An 18,150-nucleotide genomic window follows, 5' to 3' on the forward strand; every position below is an offset into this window, starting at 1 on the left:
CACACTCTTGATATCAGGAAATTCCTCATTTCATAGGAATAAAGAGTCTTACATACCGAGTTCTGTCAGAAACATAAGGAATATACAAATTCATATTTTTCAAGTTCCTACAAAACCACCTCTCATCTATATAAATACTTCCACTGATGGAATTCAGGTTATGGTCTTTTGTCTGATAATAAAGGGACGGAATTGATGTTGTAGGCTAAAGAAATACTGTATAATCGTTGAAATAAACCTATTATCCTAAATTTATCTATACTTTTTTTTTTTTTTAATTAATTTAAATACAAAGAAGGCATATGGACTTCAGGAAAATAACACTATATCAGAAATGCACTGTAACAGTGTTCCACTATATATATCATCAGGTTTTTCATAACACAATTTCTTCTGTACACTAGATTTTATGCTAATTTCTGTCTTCAAATTCGTCATATTTCCAGATCCAATTCAGCACTACATAGTATGCCTTCAAAATAAATGGAGGTCACTTGCTTTATTGAATACCGAGTTCCCTTCCAGACAGCATCAAAAGAAAGACAAAGACTACACAGACAAAGTCCAGTATAATTCATTTCTGACAATGAAAATTTCAACCCCTCAGACTGTTGCAAAATTCCTCCTACTGAAATGCTTTACTACAATAATAATAATAATAAAAAGCATACATTACATATAAAAGATACCAGTGTACTAAAAGTGACAGAAGTGGACTAGCAAATCCTTCAAAGCACGTATTATATAAATGACTAGCATTTAAAAACATTTTTTTTCTATAAAATGTAGGTCATATACATTTATAAATTGGAGGTGGGGGGTTCTAAAGCAGTGATGACTGTTCAAATAGTTATGCTGCTCTGTACAGTCTAATAACTATTCAATTCAAACTATAAGTTTGACGTTTAGTTTATTGGAATAAACTCATCTCATCATCTCATAGCTCATAATTTGAAAAATACACAACTCAAATGAAGAGGTGACTTGTAAGTTCACTGTTTATCTGCATATAAAATAAGAGGAGAACTACTCCTTTCTGCTGGAGGCCCCAGTCTCATCAGTTCAATACTGGGACTTAAAGACTCCAAATTTAAGTAGAGGAATTGTCAGGAATCGGCACAGAAGCAGAATAGTATCTCTTATCCTTTAGAGACACAGCTATTCAACTTTTGCAGTCTTCCTCATCGTGCGGAACTGCAGCCAAGCCACTCATTCCTTACTCAAAGTGTGTACAGGTGAAGCCAGAGATCTAAAGACTGTCCCCTCTGTGCCTGAAATTGTGCTGTGTAAACAATGTTATATACTCCAGCAGGAGGACATGTGAATTTATTTATAAAAAAATGATTAAGAATAGTCATTAACTCAAACAAGGCTATTAACTCCCAAAGGTTATTTTTGGAACTTATCCTTATGCTACTTGTAAAGTTAGCACTGTCGTGTATTATTGCTTACAAACAGTACGTCATTATCGTATGCCTTCTAACAGAGCGGTACTGTGATCAGTTCATATGTATTTACAGGCTTTTTTGTTTGTTTGTTTGTTTTTAAAACAAGCTATAAAAACATTACATACTTTACAGACAATACAAATACTCAAGTCAAACAAATGGAATGCATAACAATAAGAAACGTCATAAAGGAAGACTGACATAAGTCCTTGATTGTCAAGACACATTTATATTTATATATAAACTCTAGCTGTGCAGAATCAAAGATTCAATCATAGGTACATCCTTATTTGATAAATCATATTTACAGCATGATATTGCATAAAAAAATAAAATAATGCTGTTTACACAATATTACCTTTCCATCCATTGGATTAAGGAAAGCAAGAAACAACTCTTGAATGTTTGCTTGCCTCAGTTTGTGTTTCCTACCAAAAGATGTCATTTTAAAAAGGAAACGTAAGGTTTAATATGCCAAGTAGAGCAAAAGTGACTATAAATTTATTTCCCTGACACAAAGCAAATTAAAATTTGTAATTTTAAAGACATCTCTTTTCATTAGCAGTAATACTTTCTTAGTACTTGTCCTTTGCAAAGTGAGTTTTAGCTAAATGCATTACATGCCTAACATAAACATGCATTACCCTAAGTTGAATGAACTTTCAAAGTTACAAGGCTTCATTTCAGTAAAATATTTAACACTAGGAAACTGTAACATTGTTCATCTGCTTCAGTACCAACCATGTAACTTGAAAGTTCACATGTGTACTGGTACCGACTGCATAAGCATATTCCTGCCTGTTAAAATTTCCAAACGGATTCCCAGGAGTATTAGGATTTTTTCCCTGTGATTTGTAATGGAATTAAAACAAGCAAACAAAGAAGAATAAAAATCAAAGCTCTCAAAGCCAAGAAAATTTAGTTAGCAAATATACATACATAAAGTAATCCAATGCTGCAAAGTTCAGAGTGAATTCATCCAAATACTCTGTTTCATTTCAAATAGTTACTACATATGATACAAATACTATAAAAATATTCTGAACAAGCATGGAATATAACGTATCTGTCCAGGTGGAACGTTTTCATAGGAGAACATGAATACTTTAGAATAAACTCCAAAAGTTACAGTAGAACCCCAATAATTCGCAGCAATACCATAGAAACCCTTTACAAATGGCAATTTTGAAAGTAGTGAAGAAGCAGGCAATAAAAGCAAGGATGTCACATCACAAAACGTACTTTGTTCATTTATTTTGACAACTCTAATTTAGTTTTTAATACTTCTTTTACCTCCCAGTATACTAAGAGAGATTCTATAGTATACTTGGGTGAAGTAGTACAGGATTACTAATAGGAGACCTCGCTACAGTACTTTTTAGACCATTGCAGAGAGGTGGGGAAGAGACCATTGGGGATGTATAAACCTATTGGATGCTCTGATTAGCGGTCAGCGAATTAGCAAGATTTTACTGTACTTCTCAATTAACAATTAAAAGCTCCCATCATCCAAAAAAATTGACAAGTACAATATAAAAATTATACAAGTTGTTATTTCACATGAATACTTCCTTGTCCTATTTTCTTCTTGAAACACAATTTTCCTAAATACAACACTAGGAGACACGAGATCATAAACATAGTTCTTTTATCTTCCAATTTAAATTGTTGATGTTGTTATTCGTAAACCAATATACAGTGATACACATGGTTAATCCTTCTCTCCAAACCTTGTAATTTATGATTAATTCATTCCCAAATCAAATGAAGAAAATGTAAATGCCTATTAGTATACCATTACAAGCTGATTCCTTCATTGTCTGTTATATTAATGGTAAAACATATCAAAGGATTCATGCTAAAAGGGACACTGTCAAGTAATTTAGGACAAAAAATGGGCCTATTAATATTAAAATATGGCCTATTAATATGTGCCTATTAATATGTGTGTATATATATACACACACACAATACGTGTATATATATAAATAAAATTTGGTAATAAAAGTCATCAATTTCCTCTTTTAAAAAATCATCATTGCTCTGTCACTAGGAGATATCCCCAAAAAATTCCACCTTACACACACACACACACACACATTCAGTGCTTGCATGACCATTAAGTAAGAACGTCTGTTGTTGGCTCTGTGGAATATAACTGCTCAGCCCAGCCTTATGCTGACTGACTGAACAATATCAGTACGAGATCGGAACAGAAAATCAAAGTCACTTTTTTCCAGACATCTATGGAAAACTAACAAAAATGAACACTGATCAGATCAAAATGAAGAGTGTGCATCTGCAGCAGATTAAAAGCAGCAAAACATGAGCAGCGGAAAATGTCATTAAATAACAAGTTAGTTAAACCTCCCAGAACTACATACACACTTATTCCAGAATAAAAGGGCATGTACTCAGGAAATCATAACAGTATATTTTGTTAGCTCTTCCAGTACAGAGAGCTTCAAGCAGCACCGGATCAACTACTCACACCACCGCTTTAATTGTCTATGTGGAAGAACCCTAAGAGACAGTCCTCATGGGGGACTTCACCACCTGTCCTAAGGCACAGAGAAGAGCTCTAGTGGCTCAGCAGCAGGCAAGGGAATGAGCTGCAACACAAGAAATAACAGTTCCTCATCTGATTCCCACTTTGCTCTGGGGAAGAGCGAGTTCCTTCACTCTGTACAATAGCGTGCTCACTCACGTGCCCAAGCAGCGATTCCTAAGTGTAGAGATGACATGGAGTGAGAGCTACTCCCTTCTGCTCCTCAATCACTTTCTCACAGCAGAGTATCAAGCAATGCAATAACTATTTAGAATAAAGCTGAGTCAATCTCCTTCAGGAAAAGCAGGCTTTAATCCTCTAACCTCCCTATGGGGCCAGAGAAGGGCAGTAATAATCTAGCTCTTTTATTTGGGCTTTTGCTGCTTGCTGTATTTAACAAACAGTACCATCTACTTGCAACAACAGGACACTAGAACAAGGACGCCAACACAGGATGACTCAGGTAGCACAAGCTACGATGTCATGGAAATAAAACACTGAAAACCAAACGTGCGTTACAAGAGGTGGCTTCTCAGGATATAGGGGCCAGAAGTATCCTCTCTGAACAAACTAGAATGGAAAGTCAAAAACTCAAAGTGACCACAAAGGAAGAAAAACAGAGAGATATGAATCAGTTTTAAAACACGCTTTCAAATAAATTTGTTTACATGTATCATTAATAGTCCATAAGGAATTTAACATTCTCCCCTGATGCTTATTCTTCCTAATGCAGGGCCAAATATTCAGACAGAATTCCTGGTAAGTCACAGCACGCTCAAGCACCTTCCTATATCATACACAGGGTCAATGAATCAAAACAGAACCTGTTTCCTTATACAAAAGTATTAAGTAAGATGTTTACCTAAGTTGTATTTCTTGCCAATAGAAGAAGTGAGCTATGGATAACAAACACACTTTCTCCCTCACCTGTACCCAGTGAAGTTAGTGCTGTAATCGTGATACCGTAAGGGAAAAGGGACGGAGCTGGTAATGAAAATTAAGAAAAATATTGCTACTGCTTTGGGAAGAGGTGGGAACTGTTGTAGGTCCAGCTCAAGTCCTGTCTTAAAAGACAGGATATATTTCAGCCCCTTGAGACGCAGTTTTTCCTCCTAGCTGATGGCTTCATCTGAGAGATACCAGCTAGCACTAGTGCTGTAAAAGGATGTATGGCATCCTATTAAAAAAAAAACCCCACACCTCAAAAAAACCAAAACACATACATACATACATACCTATATATATAGACACATGTGTGTGTGTATGTGTGTGTGTGTGTGTGTGTGTGTGTGTGTGTGTGTGTGTGTTTTCCCTGGTTAATCAGCCTACATTAGGCTTAAACTGCCTTAAACTACCAGACAGTGTCCCTTTAGGGAAGGTGCAATAGAATGAACATACAGTTCAAAAATCAGTAACTTGTTAACTTAAACTACACAATAGTTATGCTACTCAAACCTTACCACCTTAAAAATGCACACAGAACTACTTATCGTACCATACTGCATACTTCAAGACAAAGTACTAATTCAAAAAAAACATATTCATGGTACAGGGATAAACTTTGTAGTTTATTTATACTGTGAAATGCAATGAAACTTCTGATCACTTGCCTATGCTGGAAAAAGAAATCCTGTTCACTAGCTTTATTCAGCAGTTTTGGCTGGTAAAACTGTAATGACTTTCACTAAGCAAACACTAAAAAGATAGGGAATTTAAATGCCCACTTCTTCAGCTTTTGGGGATACCTCAATAAATTAAATGATCTGCATTGTCAAAATTCTAGAAAGATCATTTTAAAAGTTTTTACAGAAGCTAAGAATACCCAATCTCAATGTAGATTGAAAAGAATAATTGGAACTGCATGAGATGAAAATGACGCAACCGTATCAAACCTAAAAATCTAAAAATGGTTTTATTTTTTGAGAAATCAAAAACTATCAGGTTGACTAAGTGCTCTATGTTAATCATGATGAGTATGTAGGGTAAGGTACAATTAAGCTTTTAAATCCTGGAATACAGAGTTTGTGTAAGCATTATGCAATTGGGAATGTCATCTACAGAGTATTTTAACTAAAACTTCAAAATCTTGATATCTGCGTATGAAAAGTTATTAAAAAGTTACATCTAGATTCAGCTGTACAAAGAAATACACATTACTTCAGGAATGAAGTAAAGGCTTTAGCAGTTAGGCATTTTGCTTAAAAACCTCTTTAAAGTATTTTAAATTAATTAGACTTTTAAATAGTAGCGTTAGTCTATCAGAATTCATTTTTTCCTCCAAACACAACCCAAGGTAATGCAAAGCAGAAATAAAGGGCACATGGTCTAAAATTCTTTTTGATAGAGATGGAAGAAGATTATTTTTCTAGAAAATGCCATCTTCTAAAGTCATATTTGCTTGACTTGGAAACATACTGTTTATTCCGTGTGTTTAGTACATGTTGATTCCCTGCTGAAGAGCAATGACTATGCTGACAAGCTTAGAAATGACAATATGAATAGCATCAGACAATAAGCTGTCCTCCCAAAGCATACAAGGAAACCAGTACGGAAACAATCATGGGGGAAAGTCTTACCTGGGGATTTTGTTTATTTTAAATTTCATAGAAGGTAAAATATTTTCTGAATTCAAACAAGTGAATAATAAACTGCCTTTGATAGGGGCACCAACATCAGGCAGTTCAATGACTGGTGACTAACCGGAGAAAAAAGAGAAAAAAAAACAAAGAAAAAAAAAAAAAAGCAGTTATTGGTCTTGCAAATATCAGCTTACTTTTGTTTTAACATAGCGCTCTTAAAAGCTGTACAGAACTCCATCTTATACAGAGCAACCACCTTTTGACAAATGTGTTCTAAAGTGCCAGTATTATTTACAAAGATTTCTTAGCCAAAAGTCTGGCCCGTTGTGGCATCAGGTGAAGAGGTCATCCCAGCTCTGCTATCGTTTACATTCACCAAGGGAAATTCTGGGAAATCAGCACTTGTCCCTGGTCCCCGAAGGTTCACCTGTCCATTGGCAGTGCTAAACTGAGATGATATTCCAGCTCTAGCCCCATGGTACTGAGCTCTAAAGGGAGGCTCAAAGGAGCTAATTTGATATGCTTGATGAACAGGCTGTGCCTCTGCTTTCTTCTGAGAAGTTACTTGATCCAAGAAGTCCTGTGTAGAGGAGGAAGAAGAATGATTTGCCTCATCACCTGAAAACGGAAAAGGGTGCTGCGAATCACCAACTATTAGTCCAAAATGAGACTTGTCCGGAGTTGTTCTTAATGGAGAGTTCATTCCCGATCGAAAGCTATTGACGGGTATAGACGTGTAGACCTTCTCCATGGAAGGAAATGCTGGCTGGGTTGTAAGAGTCTGGTTATCAGTCACAAAATTAAGGCTCGGGTTGTTCAAATAGGCATCATTTTGGCTAGTTCTGTCCAAAGCTTGTTGTAAAAACTTTGAATATTCTTGTAACATACTAGCTTTATCTGACGAGGAAGCTTGAGAGCTTGTGCCAACTGTCTCAGATTGGGTGACCTCAGATACTTCAGAAGAATTGATTGATATACTGGAGGTCACCTCAGTGTCAGCCACACTGAAAGATATCTCATGTTGTCCATTAGCCTTGTGTGAATAATGATCTAACAGAGTCTGCAGTACCTCATCCGGAATGACATTTTTGTCATGGTTACCTTTAATTTCGACATTCAGTGCCTGTGTGTCTAATATTGAGGCTGTAGCGGTTTCATCAATGACACTGGCCACAGCTGCCTGTGTTACTGAAGGTTGAGATGCTATGGTACTTACATTCAAGGCATACTCTCTACTATTATTACTAGCTGCTTGTAGATACCTCTTTTTCTTTAAAAACTGCATTGCATCATCATAATTAGTGCTGCTGTGTACGGGTTTACTGGGCCCTTCCTGTAATGTGTCAACTTGATCGATGTCAGCATTACCTTCAGAGTCCAGTAAACTCTGCTTATCCACAAGATCAAAGGCATACTTTGAAACCTTGTTGTCTTCATATGTAGATAAAGGTGAAATGGTTTGACTTTGCTCAAGTGGCTGTTTCAGACTCCTCTTGCTGTTAACCTTTTTGAGAACGAGCTTAGGTGGGTGTATTTCTCCAGAATTTGCTTCTTCTAAGTGCGACCCACTGACCGACGAATGGGGCATCTCAACAGCATATTCCGCCACCATATATTCATCTTTTACTTTAGTACTGGAAGTGTACAAAGGCAAATAGTCATTTTTGTCCTTCTTATGTTCTGATTTATCTGTACCTTCCTTATCCCCAGATTTCGTTTTCTCTGTTTTCTGCCGTTTCTTCTTTGGCAAGGAGCTGTCTTTCATGGGTGTAGAGAAACCAGAATCTTCCTCCGATGGCAAAAAGCCAACTTTGGTGGCACTTCTGTTCGGTTTCTTGTCACGGTTCTCATGGCACATACGTTTATGCTTCAGCACACGATCAGTCCTGGAGAAATACTGCAAAAGATTTTTTTATTATTATTTTAGAAAAACAAATACATTAGCAGAAAGAAAAGAAACCTCTCATTCCAACAAATTTACTTGGCAATTCATCCATTTTACTGGCTTCTAACGAAGCGTCAAACAACAGGGTATATAATCAGTAAAATCAAGTGCAGATAGTTGTGGCTCTGCTCCACCTGTGCATGAAGACTGCCCACCTTAACAGAAAAAAAAACATTCTTTACACATTTCTTTGTATGCACATGACTACAATACCTGGAAAAAGTCCTATCTGTACTATTTGGGAACTGACTGGTGTTTTGGTTTTTAATTGTGAAAGATTTCACTAAGTCATCTTACCTGCAAACAATATTCACACTGGTACGGCTTCTCCCCACTGTGAGTTCTTTTGTGCCTTTCCATGTGATATTTCTGAATAAACCTCATACCACACTCGTCACAACGAAATGGCTTCTCACCTGATAAAAAACACGTAGCAATATTAATCTAAAAAAAATAAATCAATGTTCTTCCATACAATTACCAGGTCAAACACTGCATGCTCTATTAGAAGCAATAAAGAAGAGTACTTAGTCTGTTGCTATTGAAAAATAACATAGGGCTCACTCACATCACTCTTTTCCCAGGACTCAGTAGCTGATGCTGCAAAATTATTTTAAGTTTTTACACCAAAAACCTTTAAAACTAGATTCTCTCCCCCTCTTTGTAATGTAGGTGCAGATCACAGAGTGGTAGGGGTTGGAAGGGACCTCTGGAAATCATCTAGTCCAACTCCGCTGCTAAAGCAGGTTCACCTAGAGCAGGTTGCACAGGATCACATCCAGACAATATATGATATACCTGTCTTAACCCTAACAAATTAAGAACTAGAAAGACAGTCTTCCTAAACTGCTGCTGCATAGTTTTTTTTAGGGTAGAAGATTGTATAACAATACCTCAACTCTCTCACCAACTCATTTAACTCAAACTCATCCCTTCTAGAAGAGAATGATGTATGTCCAAGTTTTTAATTTAAAGTTTTTGTAGGGTACTGTGTATTTTCCTTTTTTTTTTTCCCCTTATCTGTATTTAGAATTGAAATAACTGCTCTGAAAAAAAATCCTAAAAGTTTGGTTGGAACCCAAATTTATTTATTCTATTTTTAGTTCTAAAAAAATAATTAATTAAAATATTTTATTTAAAAATTAAACCTAAAACAAGAAACTTCTGCAGCTCAACCAATGCTGGTAAACTCACAGGTTTTTCTCTTTGGCTGTTTTGTTTGTTTGGTTTGGTTTTTACTTTCATGAAATAAATTTGTTCAGGCAATAGTCACTGCCCTGAATTAATTTTCAGTTCTCCCCTTATCTTTCCTCACAAAGAAGTCCTGCTATGATCTTTTCAGAACATGCAGTAACTCCATCTTTATATTTCTTTTAACTCTTGCCTTATATCTTCCCTCTAATTAACTTTTATTTCCTGGGTTTCTCTGACAAAATCTAGAAATTCCAAGTGCATTGAAAAGTTAGGTTTGCTTTTACAGAAGTTCACTATTATTTAATAGAACTCACCCAGAACAACAGTAACATTGACTATGAAATCTTTTGATTGACAGAGATCAGGGATTGTCTTGGCAGCATCTGTCAACATCCTCTTTGTTCTGGATACTGTATTGCAATGATTTTTGGGATATAAATAATCTGTGGAGTAATCTATCTTTTGTTTCCAGAAATATGCAAACTATTTCTATTTTTCTGTGGTAGTTTTAGTACTAAAAATTTTATTAACTAATTTTATTAAATCATTACTAATAGTTAATTATTAAAATGTTAAAACATCTTATTTTCTTTTTAAAGTGTTGTTAGAGTGCACACTTTCCATTTAGAATAGAGATATTTAGCCACATCCTTCTACAAATGGAAATATAGTACCTTAAAATAAGATGCCAGTATTTACAGAAACAAGAATGGAAAATATCAATATTGCCCACACATTTGCTCCTAGTCAGCTCATTAATGGTCAGAGTTTCAACCTTCTTATTTCCAGACATTTTCTAAATCTCTCTCTTTGTAAGTCTAGGCCCTATTTCCAATTTTTAATTCTTACCTCTCCATGTGGCTTCTCAGCCAATCCCTTTCTTGGATGAAATTATTCCAATTTATTAGAGCAACGAGGTTGGTGAAGGGACTTGAGCACAAGTCCTATGAGGAGAGGCTGAGGGAGCTGGGGTTGTTTAGTCTGGAGAAGAGAAGGCTTAGAGGTGACCTCATCACTCTCTTCAACTACCTGAAGGGAGGTTATAGCCAGGTGGGGGTTGGTCTCTTCTCCCAGGCAACCAACAATAGGACAAGAGGGCATGGGCTCAAGCTCTGCCAGGGGAGGTTTAGGTTAGATGTTAGGAAGAAATTCTTTACAGAGAGGGTAATCAGGCACTGGAACGGCCTGCCCAGAGAGGTGGTGGATTCACCATCCCTGGAGGTTTTTAAAAAGAGATTGGACGTGGCCCTTAGTGCCATGATATAGTAATTGGAGTTGGATCAGGGGTTGGACTTGATGATCTTGGAGGTCTTTTCCAACCCAATCTATTCTATGATTCTATGATTCTCTCCTAAACCAAATTATCTTCTCTCCTAAGATCTCTCAGTTTCCATCAGTTCTTTTTCTACAGGCTCACGACCTCAGCATCCTAACTCTTTCACATTTAGTCAAAGATTAAGTTTCACCATTTCTTGCCTACTAATTATCACCATAAAATTTTGTTTTTTCAGCGACCCTTTATAAATTACAATTTATCATATAATTCTCTCTAGTACTGTCTATAAGCAAATTCTCCTCTCTGGCCTTAAGCTAAGAAAACTTTCGAACTCCAGTTTCATTCTTCATGTTCTCTTTATTCCTCAGGCACCCTCACAGTGCTTTCCTTGCACCAAGCCTGCTGAGATTTTCTGAATCAAATTCCAATCCCTCTCTTTACTTTTAAAGAAGATGGGGCAAGAGGTTTAGGTCTCGTTCTAGTTTAATGCATGGGAACCCTTCCATTCCCAAAGACAACTACTTAATCCTTGTTATTTACTGTTTTCTTGCCCTTTGCTCCACTATTCTACTTTCTTTTAAGTCACCCCCTTGAACAACTCTCCTTACACTGTCTGGAAGTTTGCTTTCATATCTTTATTTTTTTTAGAGAAAGGAGCAGCTGTTTGGGATGAAAACTACCCTGAGCCTTACAGAAGCCAAACCAAGTTAGAGAAGCAAGCCAGCTCAGTCCTGTTCTAGCTGTGAAGAGCCCTCTCAGGAGCTATCCTGCTATCCCAGGAAGGCTGGAATGCACAATGCTTCACTGATACACTTACCTTCAGCCTTCTACCCTTACACCCATTCCTGTAAGCGAATGGTCACTCATGTGTGACAAATACCTTCTGCTCCTTAAGGTTTGCCTGCTCGAGCTGGACGTTTACTGGCAGCAGATTCTCCCAGCTATCTATTCCTTTTTCAAGGCTTAAATAGGGCCAAAACAGGGCTTCTGAGGTTTTTTGCTGCAGAGTACTACCACCAGCAGCTCTTTTAGAGGCTTGCAGAGTATGTACAAAGACACTGCTGGCCATGCCTCCACAGGAAGAAAAGTTTGGGGACATTTCCCTTCTATTACTTGGTACAACACAGAAAAAAAATAGTTTTCAGTAGAATTCCAGAAAACTCTGGAAGTAAGATTATGAAACACTTTGTGAAACTGATATCATACTTAATACTTGCTTTAATCTTCATAAGGAAGATGGTATTAGAAAAAGATTAAAAATTAAAATGAAGATATGCTTCCTATAGTAATTTCTTCCTAGCAGAAGTCTGAAACTTCAGATAGCTTCTGAAACTTTGTTGTACTTTTCAAACAGGATCCATTGCAAATGGAGATGATTAATAATAACCTTTTGCTAACGTAAGAAGAACCCAGGACAAATTTTCTGAAATGTCTTGGTGAATGGGAAAGAATCAGATGTAGAAAAAAAAAGTCAAAATTAAAAAATACAATACAATAATTATATGCATTATTTAAGAAGACAGCTGGTTTGTGTCTACGTTGGAAATCCATTAAAACTGAGCAATAGAACTATTTATAAAGTGTAGTACAAACACTATGTAGATAAAGGTTGTAACAATTATAAACCCCCAGGCATTTTAAAATCTAAACAGACAAAATACAAATTATAGAATACCAAGGAAGGCAATAAAAAAGCAGCATGACTGAATAAGAAGGTGCTTGAATTGTTAGCCCCAATGTTGCTTTATTTTTTTTTTAATGTCATCTCAGTTTTTGTGTTTAAAATGGAAAGTAGGGTGGGTTATGGAATTAGGACACGTGAATGCATGAGTGGGTAAGGTGTATAGAAACATCTCTAAGTAAAAAAGAAAGCAGACATATTTGAAAGAAAAAAAAATCAGCATCTTTGTGAGCCTAGTAAATTCAAAATATGAAAATATTTCTGTACCAATGACTCTTCCCTCTCTTACAACTGAAAAGGTGATTTTCTGTACCATTAGTGACAAGTTTAGCAGCAGGGTTCTAGCACTGCTGCCCTCCTCCACATACAATTATTTCTAGTAAGTGAATTTTGTATGAATGCAATGTCTGCTTTTAGATGCAACTATTTAATTATTTACACAGAAGAAGGTTGTCCATTGATTGCTTCCTAACTCCCTCATAACATTTCATTTGAAGGAGTTGTTCAGAGAACCAAATTCAAGTAACACTGGAACTAGCTGCAGCGCCTGTAAATTCAGGGCTTGTAACAGGCATAAAATGGGGCTTCTAGAGTGTTACCACTGTCTTCAGCTGGCTTAAAATAAACTGGAAAATTTGATAAACATCTTTAAAAGAGTGAGAAACATCTTGTTCTTGATCAGTGTTTTGAACACTGTACAAAAGCTGGTGCTAAAAGCGGTCATCCAGAGAACTAAAAATGCAAAACAAAAAGAAAAAAAATACAATATTGAATTTCTAAGGAATATTTCTTAAAAGAGTATGACCAATACAAAGAGAGCTTTCCTTTATTTCCATCAAAGTGAAACATAGACTCACTGTTCACCCTCTGGTGAGAGAGGCAAGCTGAGAATTCAGCTTTTCTGGATGGGTTCAATTATGCAGTCCTGATCAACAGAGTAATGCTACACAGACAGCTGTGGCCCAGTAGTGAATATTGTCGTGGAGAAGTGCAAGCACAGACAGGTTATGAAGAATGCCAATTTAGCTATACTATAACTGGGCCAAGTCAAAAATTAAGCAGTAGTCAAATACTCGCTAACTAAATGGGCTTCAAGGAAGTTTTTTCCACTCCTGGAAGCTGGGTCTTACATGTTTTCTCCTAACAAGCTACTAGATGTCACCTAGGAAAACACCCACAATTCAATAATTTAAACACAACCACCGTCTTCAGTTTTCTGAGAAACAACCAAACTAGACCTCAGGATGTCAAGGAAAGGAGGAAAAACATAGTTATGGAAAAAGTCAGATAAGAATATGATTAATTTGTTAAATGGCAGCTTATTCTCTGCTAAACAAAGACTAGTATATTTAAGAGCTGACAAAAAAAATCTGCAACCCCACCACCACCATCCCCTCCCTCCCAAGCTTACAATCAACACAGAATTCTCATTAGAGCTAGAAGTTGAATTTAAAAACAGAATTACATCCATTCACAAAATACTTGCAGTTAAGCGTTAATTAACTATATTGCCCAGTCTCTCATTTTCAAAGCCACGTACAGGGAATAATCTTCATTTGAAAAAAAAAAAAAAAAAAAATCTTCGTAAAAATGTTGAAACACCACTTAAATTTTTTGCTTCTTTTTTTTTTTTTTTGGGGGGGGGGGAGGTGGGCAGATAGATGGAAAAGAGTGAATGAGCATTCTTTTCAAGAATAATATCTACACACAGTGAAGGCAGCATGGTTCACCAATTCAGAGCCAGAGGAAAGACTAGGAGCAGAACAAAGACACTGGACAGAAGAATGGAGGACTCTTCTGTGGCTGACTGGCTGAAGGAAACCTACTTAGTCTGGACTCATGGCAACCTAGGATACAAAAATCCCATCAACAACAGGGCATTTGTGCATGTAACTCCCTGTACACTGCTCTGAAAATTCATTTTGCAGAGTTTTTTCTCCCTCTCAACACTTACACATGCACACACTGCACTGCGTGTTAGTAGCTTTCATATCCATTTAAATGCTACAGCCAAGAAACACTGTGCACATTCACCAGCTCTGCTTTTCTGAAAAAGAGGCTGAGAAATTGGCATCTAGTCCAAAGGGACCATATTAAAAATATTTAAAGAGGGATTGAAAGGCCATGCACCAAAATGCCAAAAACCCAATGAAGCCAAACCTGTTAAAGAATGTGGTTTTGTGTGGTGCAAGAAGATAGAAAAATAAACATGTATAAACTTTAACTCCCTTCGGCTTAAAACTTTGGGCCTTATTTGACCTATATTACATATTTTTAAACTAAGGTTCTTATTTTTAGAACAGTTCTGAATTAAACCTTTAAAAAAAAAAAAGTTAAAAGTAAAGCTGATACTAATACCTTCGGGGTTAGGCATTTTGGCCATTTTAGTCCTGGCACTTTTCCATCAAATTCCAAATTAAATAAATAAATCTCCTAAAATGTAATTTGGAAGTCCCCATCATCTGAATTAACTTAATACAACAAAAGATAGAACTGCTTAACAAACCTTGACTTTTATGAATGCACAAACTTCAGGACTTGCTACTCTGGAGTTATTTATAGAATACTCCTTTCAGATTTGCTTACTCGAGTTTATACTCACTTTACAGCCAAAGAAAAATGGAGCAAGTTGGAAAGCACAAAACTAATTTATTTTTAAAAGTTTTATAACATCTGTTATGTTTAAACAAACTACAACAGGGTTTTAGGCTGCATACTTATTACCAGAAACGTTGCCTGAGTGGGGAAACAGTTTTTAAGCACGCCAGTAAAGATACTCAAGGCACTATACTCACCAGTATGAATCTTCTCATGCCTCTGTAGCAGGTACTTCTGTATGAAACGCATGTCGCACTGACTGCACTGAAATGGTTTTTCACCTTGAACAATATAATTCCACATCCATAAGTTAATAACTACACACTGTTGTTTCTGATAACTACTTTTGAGGAATATTAAAATGTCTATTAAAAAACCAGCATCTGAGCGAATTCCAAAAATACTCTAATACCAAAAAAAACCCCATTAGCCTTACTAAGTATATGAACTGCAGAATTCTTTCCATGATCCTAAGAGTCACATTAAGACTAGCACAGAAGAGTGATCTGAAATGGCTGTAATTTCCTCATGAACAAGATCAATCATGATGCTGGCATAAGACTGCATTCAGGATACTGGCAAGCTATTATAATAGTAAGTACCTTTTTCACTTCTCCGAACCAGAGAGATACCTCATCAGGCAAATAAGCAGCCGGAGCACATTTTACAAAGGGGTCAATTTTGGCACTTAGGCTACAAGTCAACCCATTACTTTCTGATAAAGAAAGAAAAGAAACCTTGTAAACAGTTAGGTCTTCAGTTTATTAAACATATGTTGATTTTTTTTTTTTTTTTCTGGTATTCTTTTGACACTTTGGTGCATGGAATCTCTAAGCTTAGATGCCAAGTTAGCTACACTCTTAAAACTGAAATTCGCATAGAGCTGAAAACATTTTTAACATAAGTAAACAACTCTTTATATAGTAGAAAAGACAAATTTGAAGTCAAGCAGTACCTGTATGAATGAAGACATGTCTCTGTAAATGGTAGTTGGTTCTAAAGGCAGCATTGCAATGCTCACAAACATGAGATTTGTGGGTTTTCAGACCAAGTGATCCATCCTCATTTATTGTAAGGATCTATTTTAAAAAGAGTAAAATTTGTTCTCACACTACCCTCTAAAGATGTCTTATTAACTACAAAAAAAAAAAAAACATTAATTTTTTCGATGCAGAAAATTTAAATATTCCAGGTAAAACAATGCTAAGCTATGTGTTAGGCTTTTAGTATACATTTCCAATTGCAGTCCAATCCAACTTGTGTCTCGTTGTGTATTAAGAGATATTTCAACAGGAGGGAGACAAAAGCAGCCCATGGAAAATCAGCTTAGAGCTCCCCTATTCACAGCCGAGTCACTTTATATGCTACTGTTTACTTTGTCCGTCTGTTGGAAAGGATGCAAAGTAACCAAACCACCTCTGGGCACTGAACCATTGATAATCATACTTTAAAGCAGAAGTGAAAAGTTATATTCTTTTTTTCAAATCACAACTTTTAATGCTTGCTAAAAGGCATTAAAAGTTCTCCAGTATAGTAATATACAAATTATCTACATCTACATAATACCAATAGTTTCAGAGACAAAATTATATTTTAAAAACCAAAACCCCAAAGCCAAACAACCAAGACAATAGCAGTATTATTCTCCCCTTTCAAATTTTGCACTCAATAAGATATTGCTCACTCAATATACATATTAGAGCATCTCTTTGACGAATTTAACTTGCCACACTCAACTGCTTTGCTGTCAAACAAAGCTGCTATTTTCATATAAAGCTGAAAAAATTTAAATGAAAAAAAACTTGCACCATATCTACCTTATTCAATAAAGTTTATCACAGGTTTTCTCTAATTTGACAAAAAGAAAAAAAAAAAAAAACAACCCCCAAACTCTCTACTATCTCTGGCAAGAGAGTAAGAAAACCAGTAAACAAATTACATTTCCAAACATCTTACTTAACTTAACTGGAAGCATAACTATAAAGAACTTAAATAACCTTAAGTAAAACAGTTTAGTCCCTTGTTATTAACAAAAAAATAAAAGCCTGCTGGGGAAACACATCTGCAAATTGATTAGCTACGATGTTTTGCGTTTTATGATAATGACAGCGATGAGAGTCAATAACTGAAATAGTACCTCTGCAATAGTAGCAAACACTGTAAGATCTGCTTAAGCAATTTTTAATTCTGCTGCAACAAAACTCAGCAAGAGTGAAAGTCTCAAGCTAGCAAACTCTTGTGCATTCACTCTGAAGGACAAGCACATTCATACGTTTGTAAGATTGGTATGTTACAGCTCCAGTAAGTCACAGATACAGACAACTATAAAAACTCTGTTCTGTAACAATACACAGCTAATGAAACACTGACTGCTTATTTAAAGTAAATTTAAATACATGTTATGAAATGTTTTTCATATAGTATATTGAAATTTTAAAATAATTGTGCAGAAAATACACTTAATTTCACAGCTAACCTAAACCTGGCCTCTTCTACTGCATCCATTCATTGTACTACCTCTTAAATGAAGAAAGTTAACTTTGTTCAGTGCAGTTTTCCTAACAAAAGCAGCAAAAAAGCTTGTGCTTGTGTGTGTGTGCATGTGTGTGCACGTGTTTGTGTGCATGCAAGGGGGAAGAGCAGACGGGATGCATAAAAGCTACTGACTTTTTATTTACAGGATAACTATATTAATATAAAATAAAATTTAAAATGTTTCTGTATGTTAATTGACTTCCATTTGTAAAAGTCCCAGCTGCCATTTGGATGGAAAATCAATCCCATTTCTCTGGGAATTCCAACTTAAACTGCAGCAGGCTCTCACCTATGTCAGTCCTTCAGCTTCTTTCTGCCCTTCTACTCTGACAAGTTTGAAAAAAGG

The 18,150-nt window shown here is 36.0% G+C and overlaps 1 protein-coding gene across 2 annotated transcripts in view; it reads right to left on the reverse strand.

Annotated features, from left to right (window-relative positions):
* Positions 1–5,918: 5,918 nt before the first annotated feature.
* The window catches only part of ZNF148 (zinc finger protein 148), a 15,156-nt gene continuing 2,924 nt past the window's right edge, over positions 5,919–18,150 (reverse strand). For both annotated transcript variants that reach the window (XM_010170530.1, XM_029085587.1), the window contains 4 exons: positions 16,225–16,348; positions 15,467–15,550; positions 8,818–8,936; positions 5,919–8,472 (listed from right to left, as the gene is read on the reverse strand). In XM_010170530.1, coding sequence (XP_010168832.1) covers positions 6,880–8,472; positions 8,818–8,936; positions 15,467–15,550; positions 16,225–16,348 — 1,920 coding nt within the window. In that variant the 3' untranslated portion in view covers positions 5,919–6,879. The remainder of the gene's footprint in view (positions 8,473–8,817; positions 8,937–15,466; positions 15,551–16,224; positions 16,349–18,150) is intronic.

The sequence above is a fragment of the Antrostomus carolinensis genome, unplaced genomic scaffold (assembly GCF_000700745.2).
Source record: "Antrostomus carolinensis isolate BGI_N321 unplaced genomic scaffold, ASM70074v2 scaffold39086, whole genome shotgun sequence".
Lineage (NCBI taxonomy): Eukaryota > Metazoa > Chordata > Aves > Caprimulgiformes > Caprimulgidae > Antrostomus > Antrostomus carolinensis.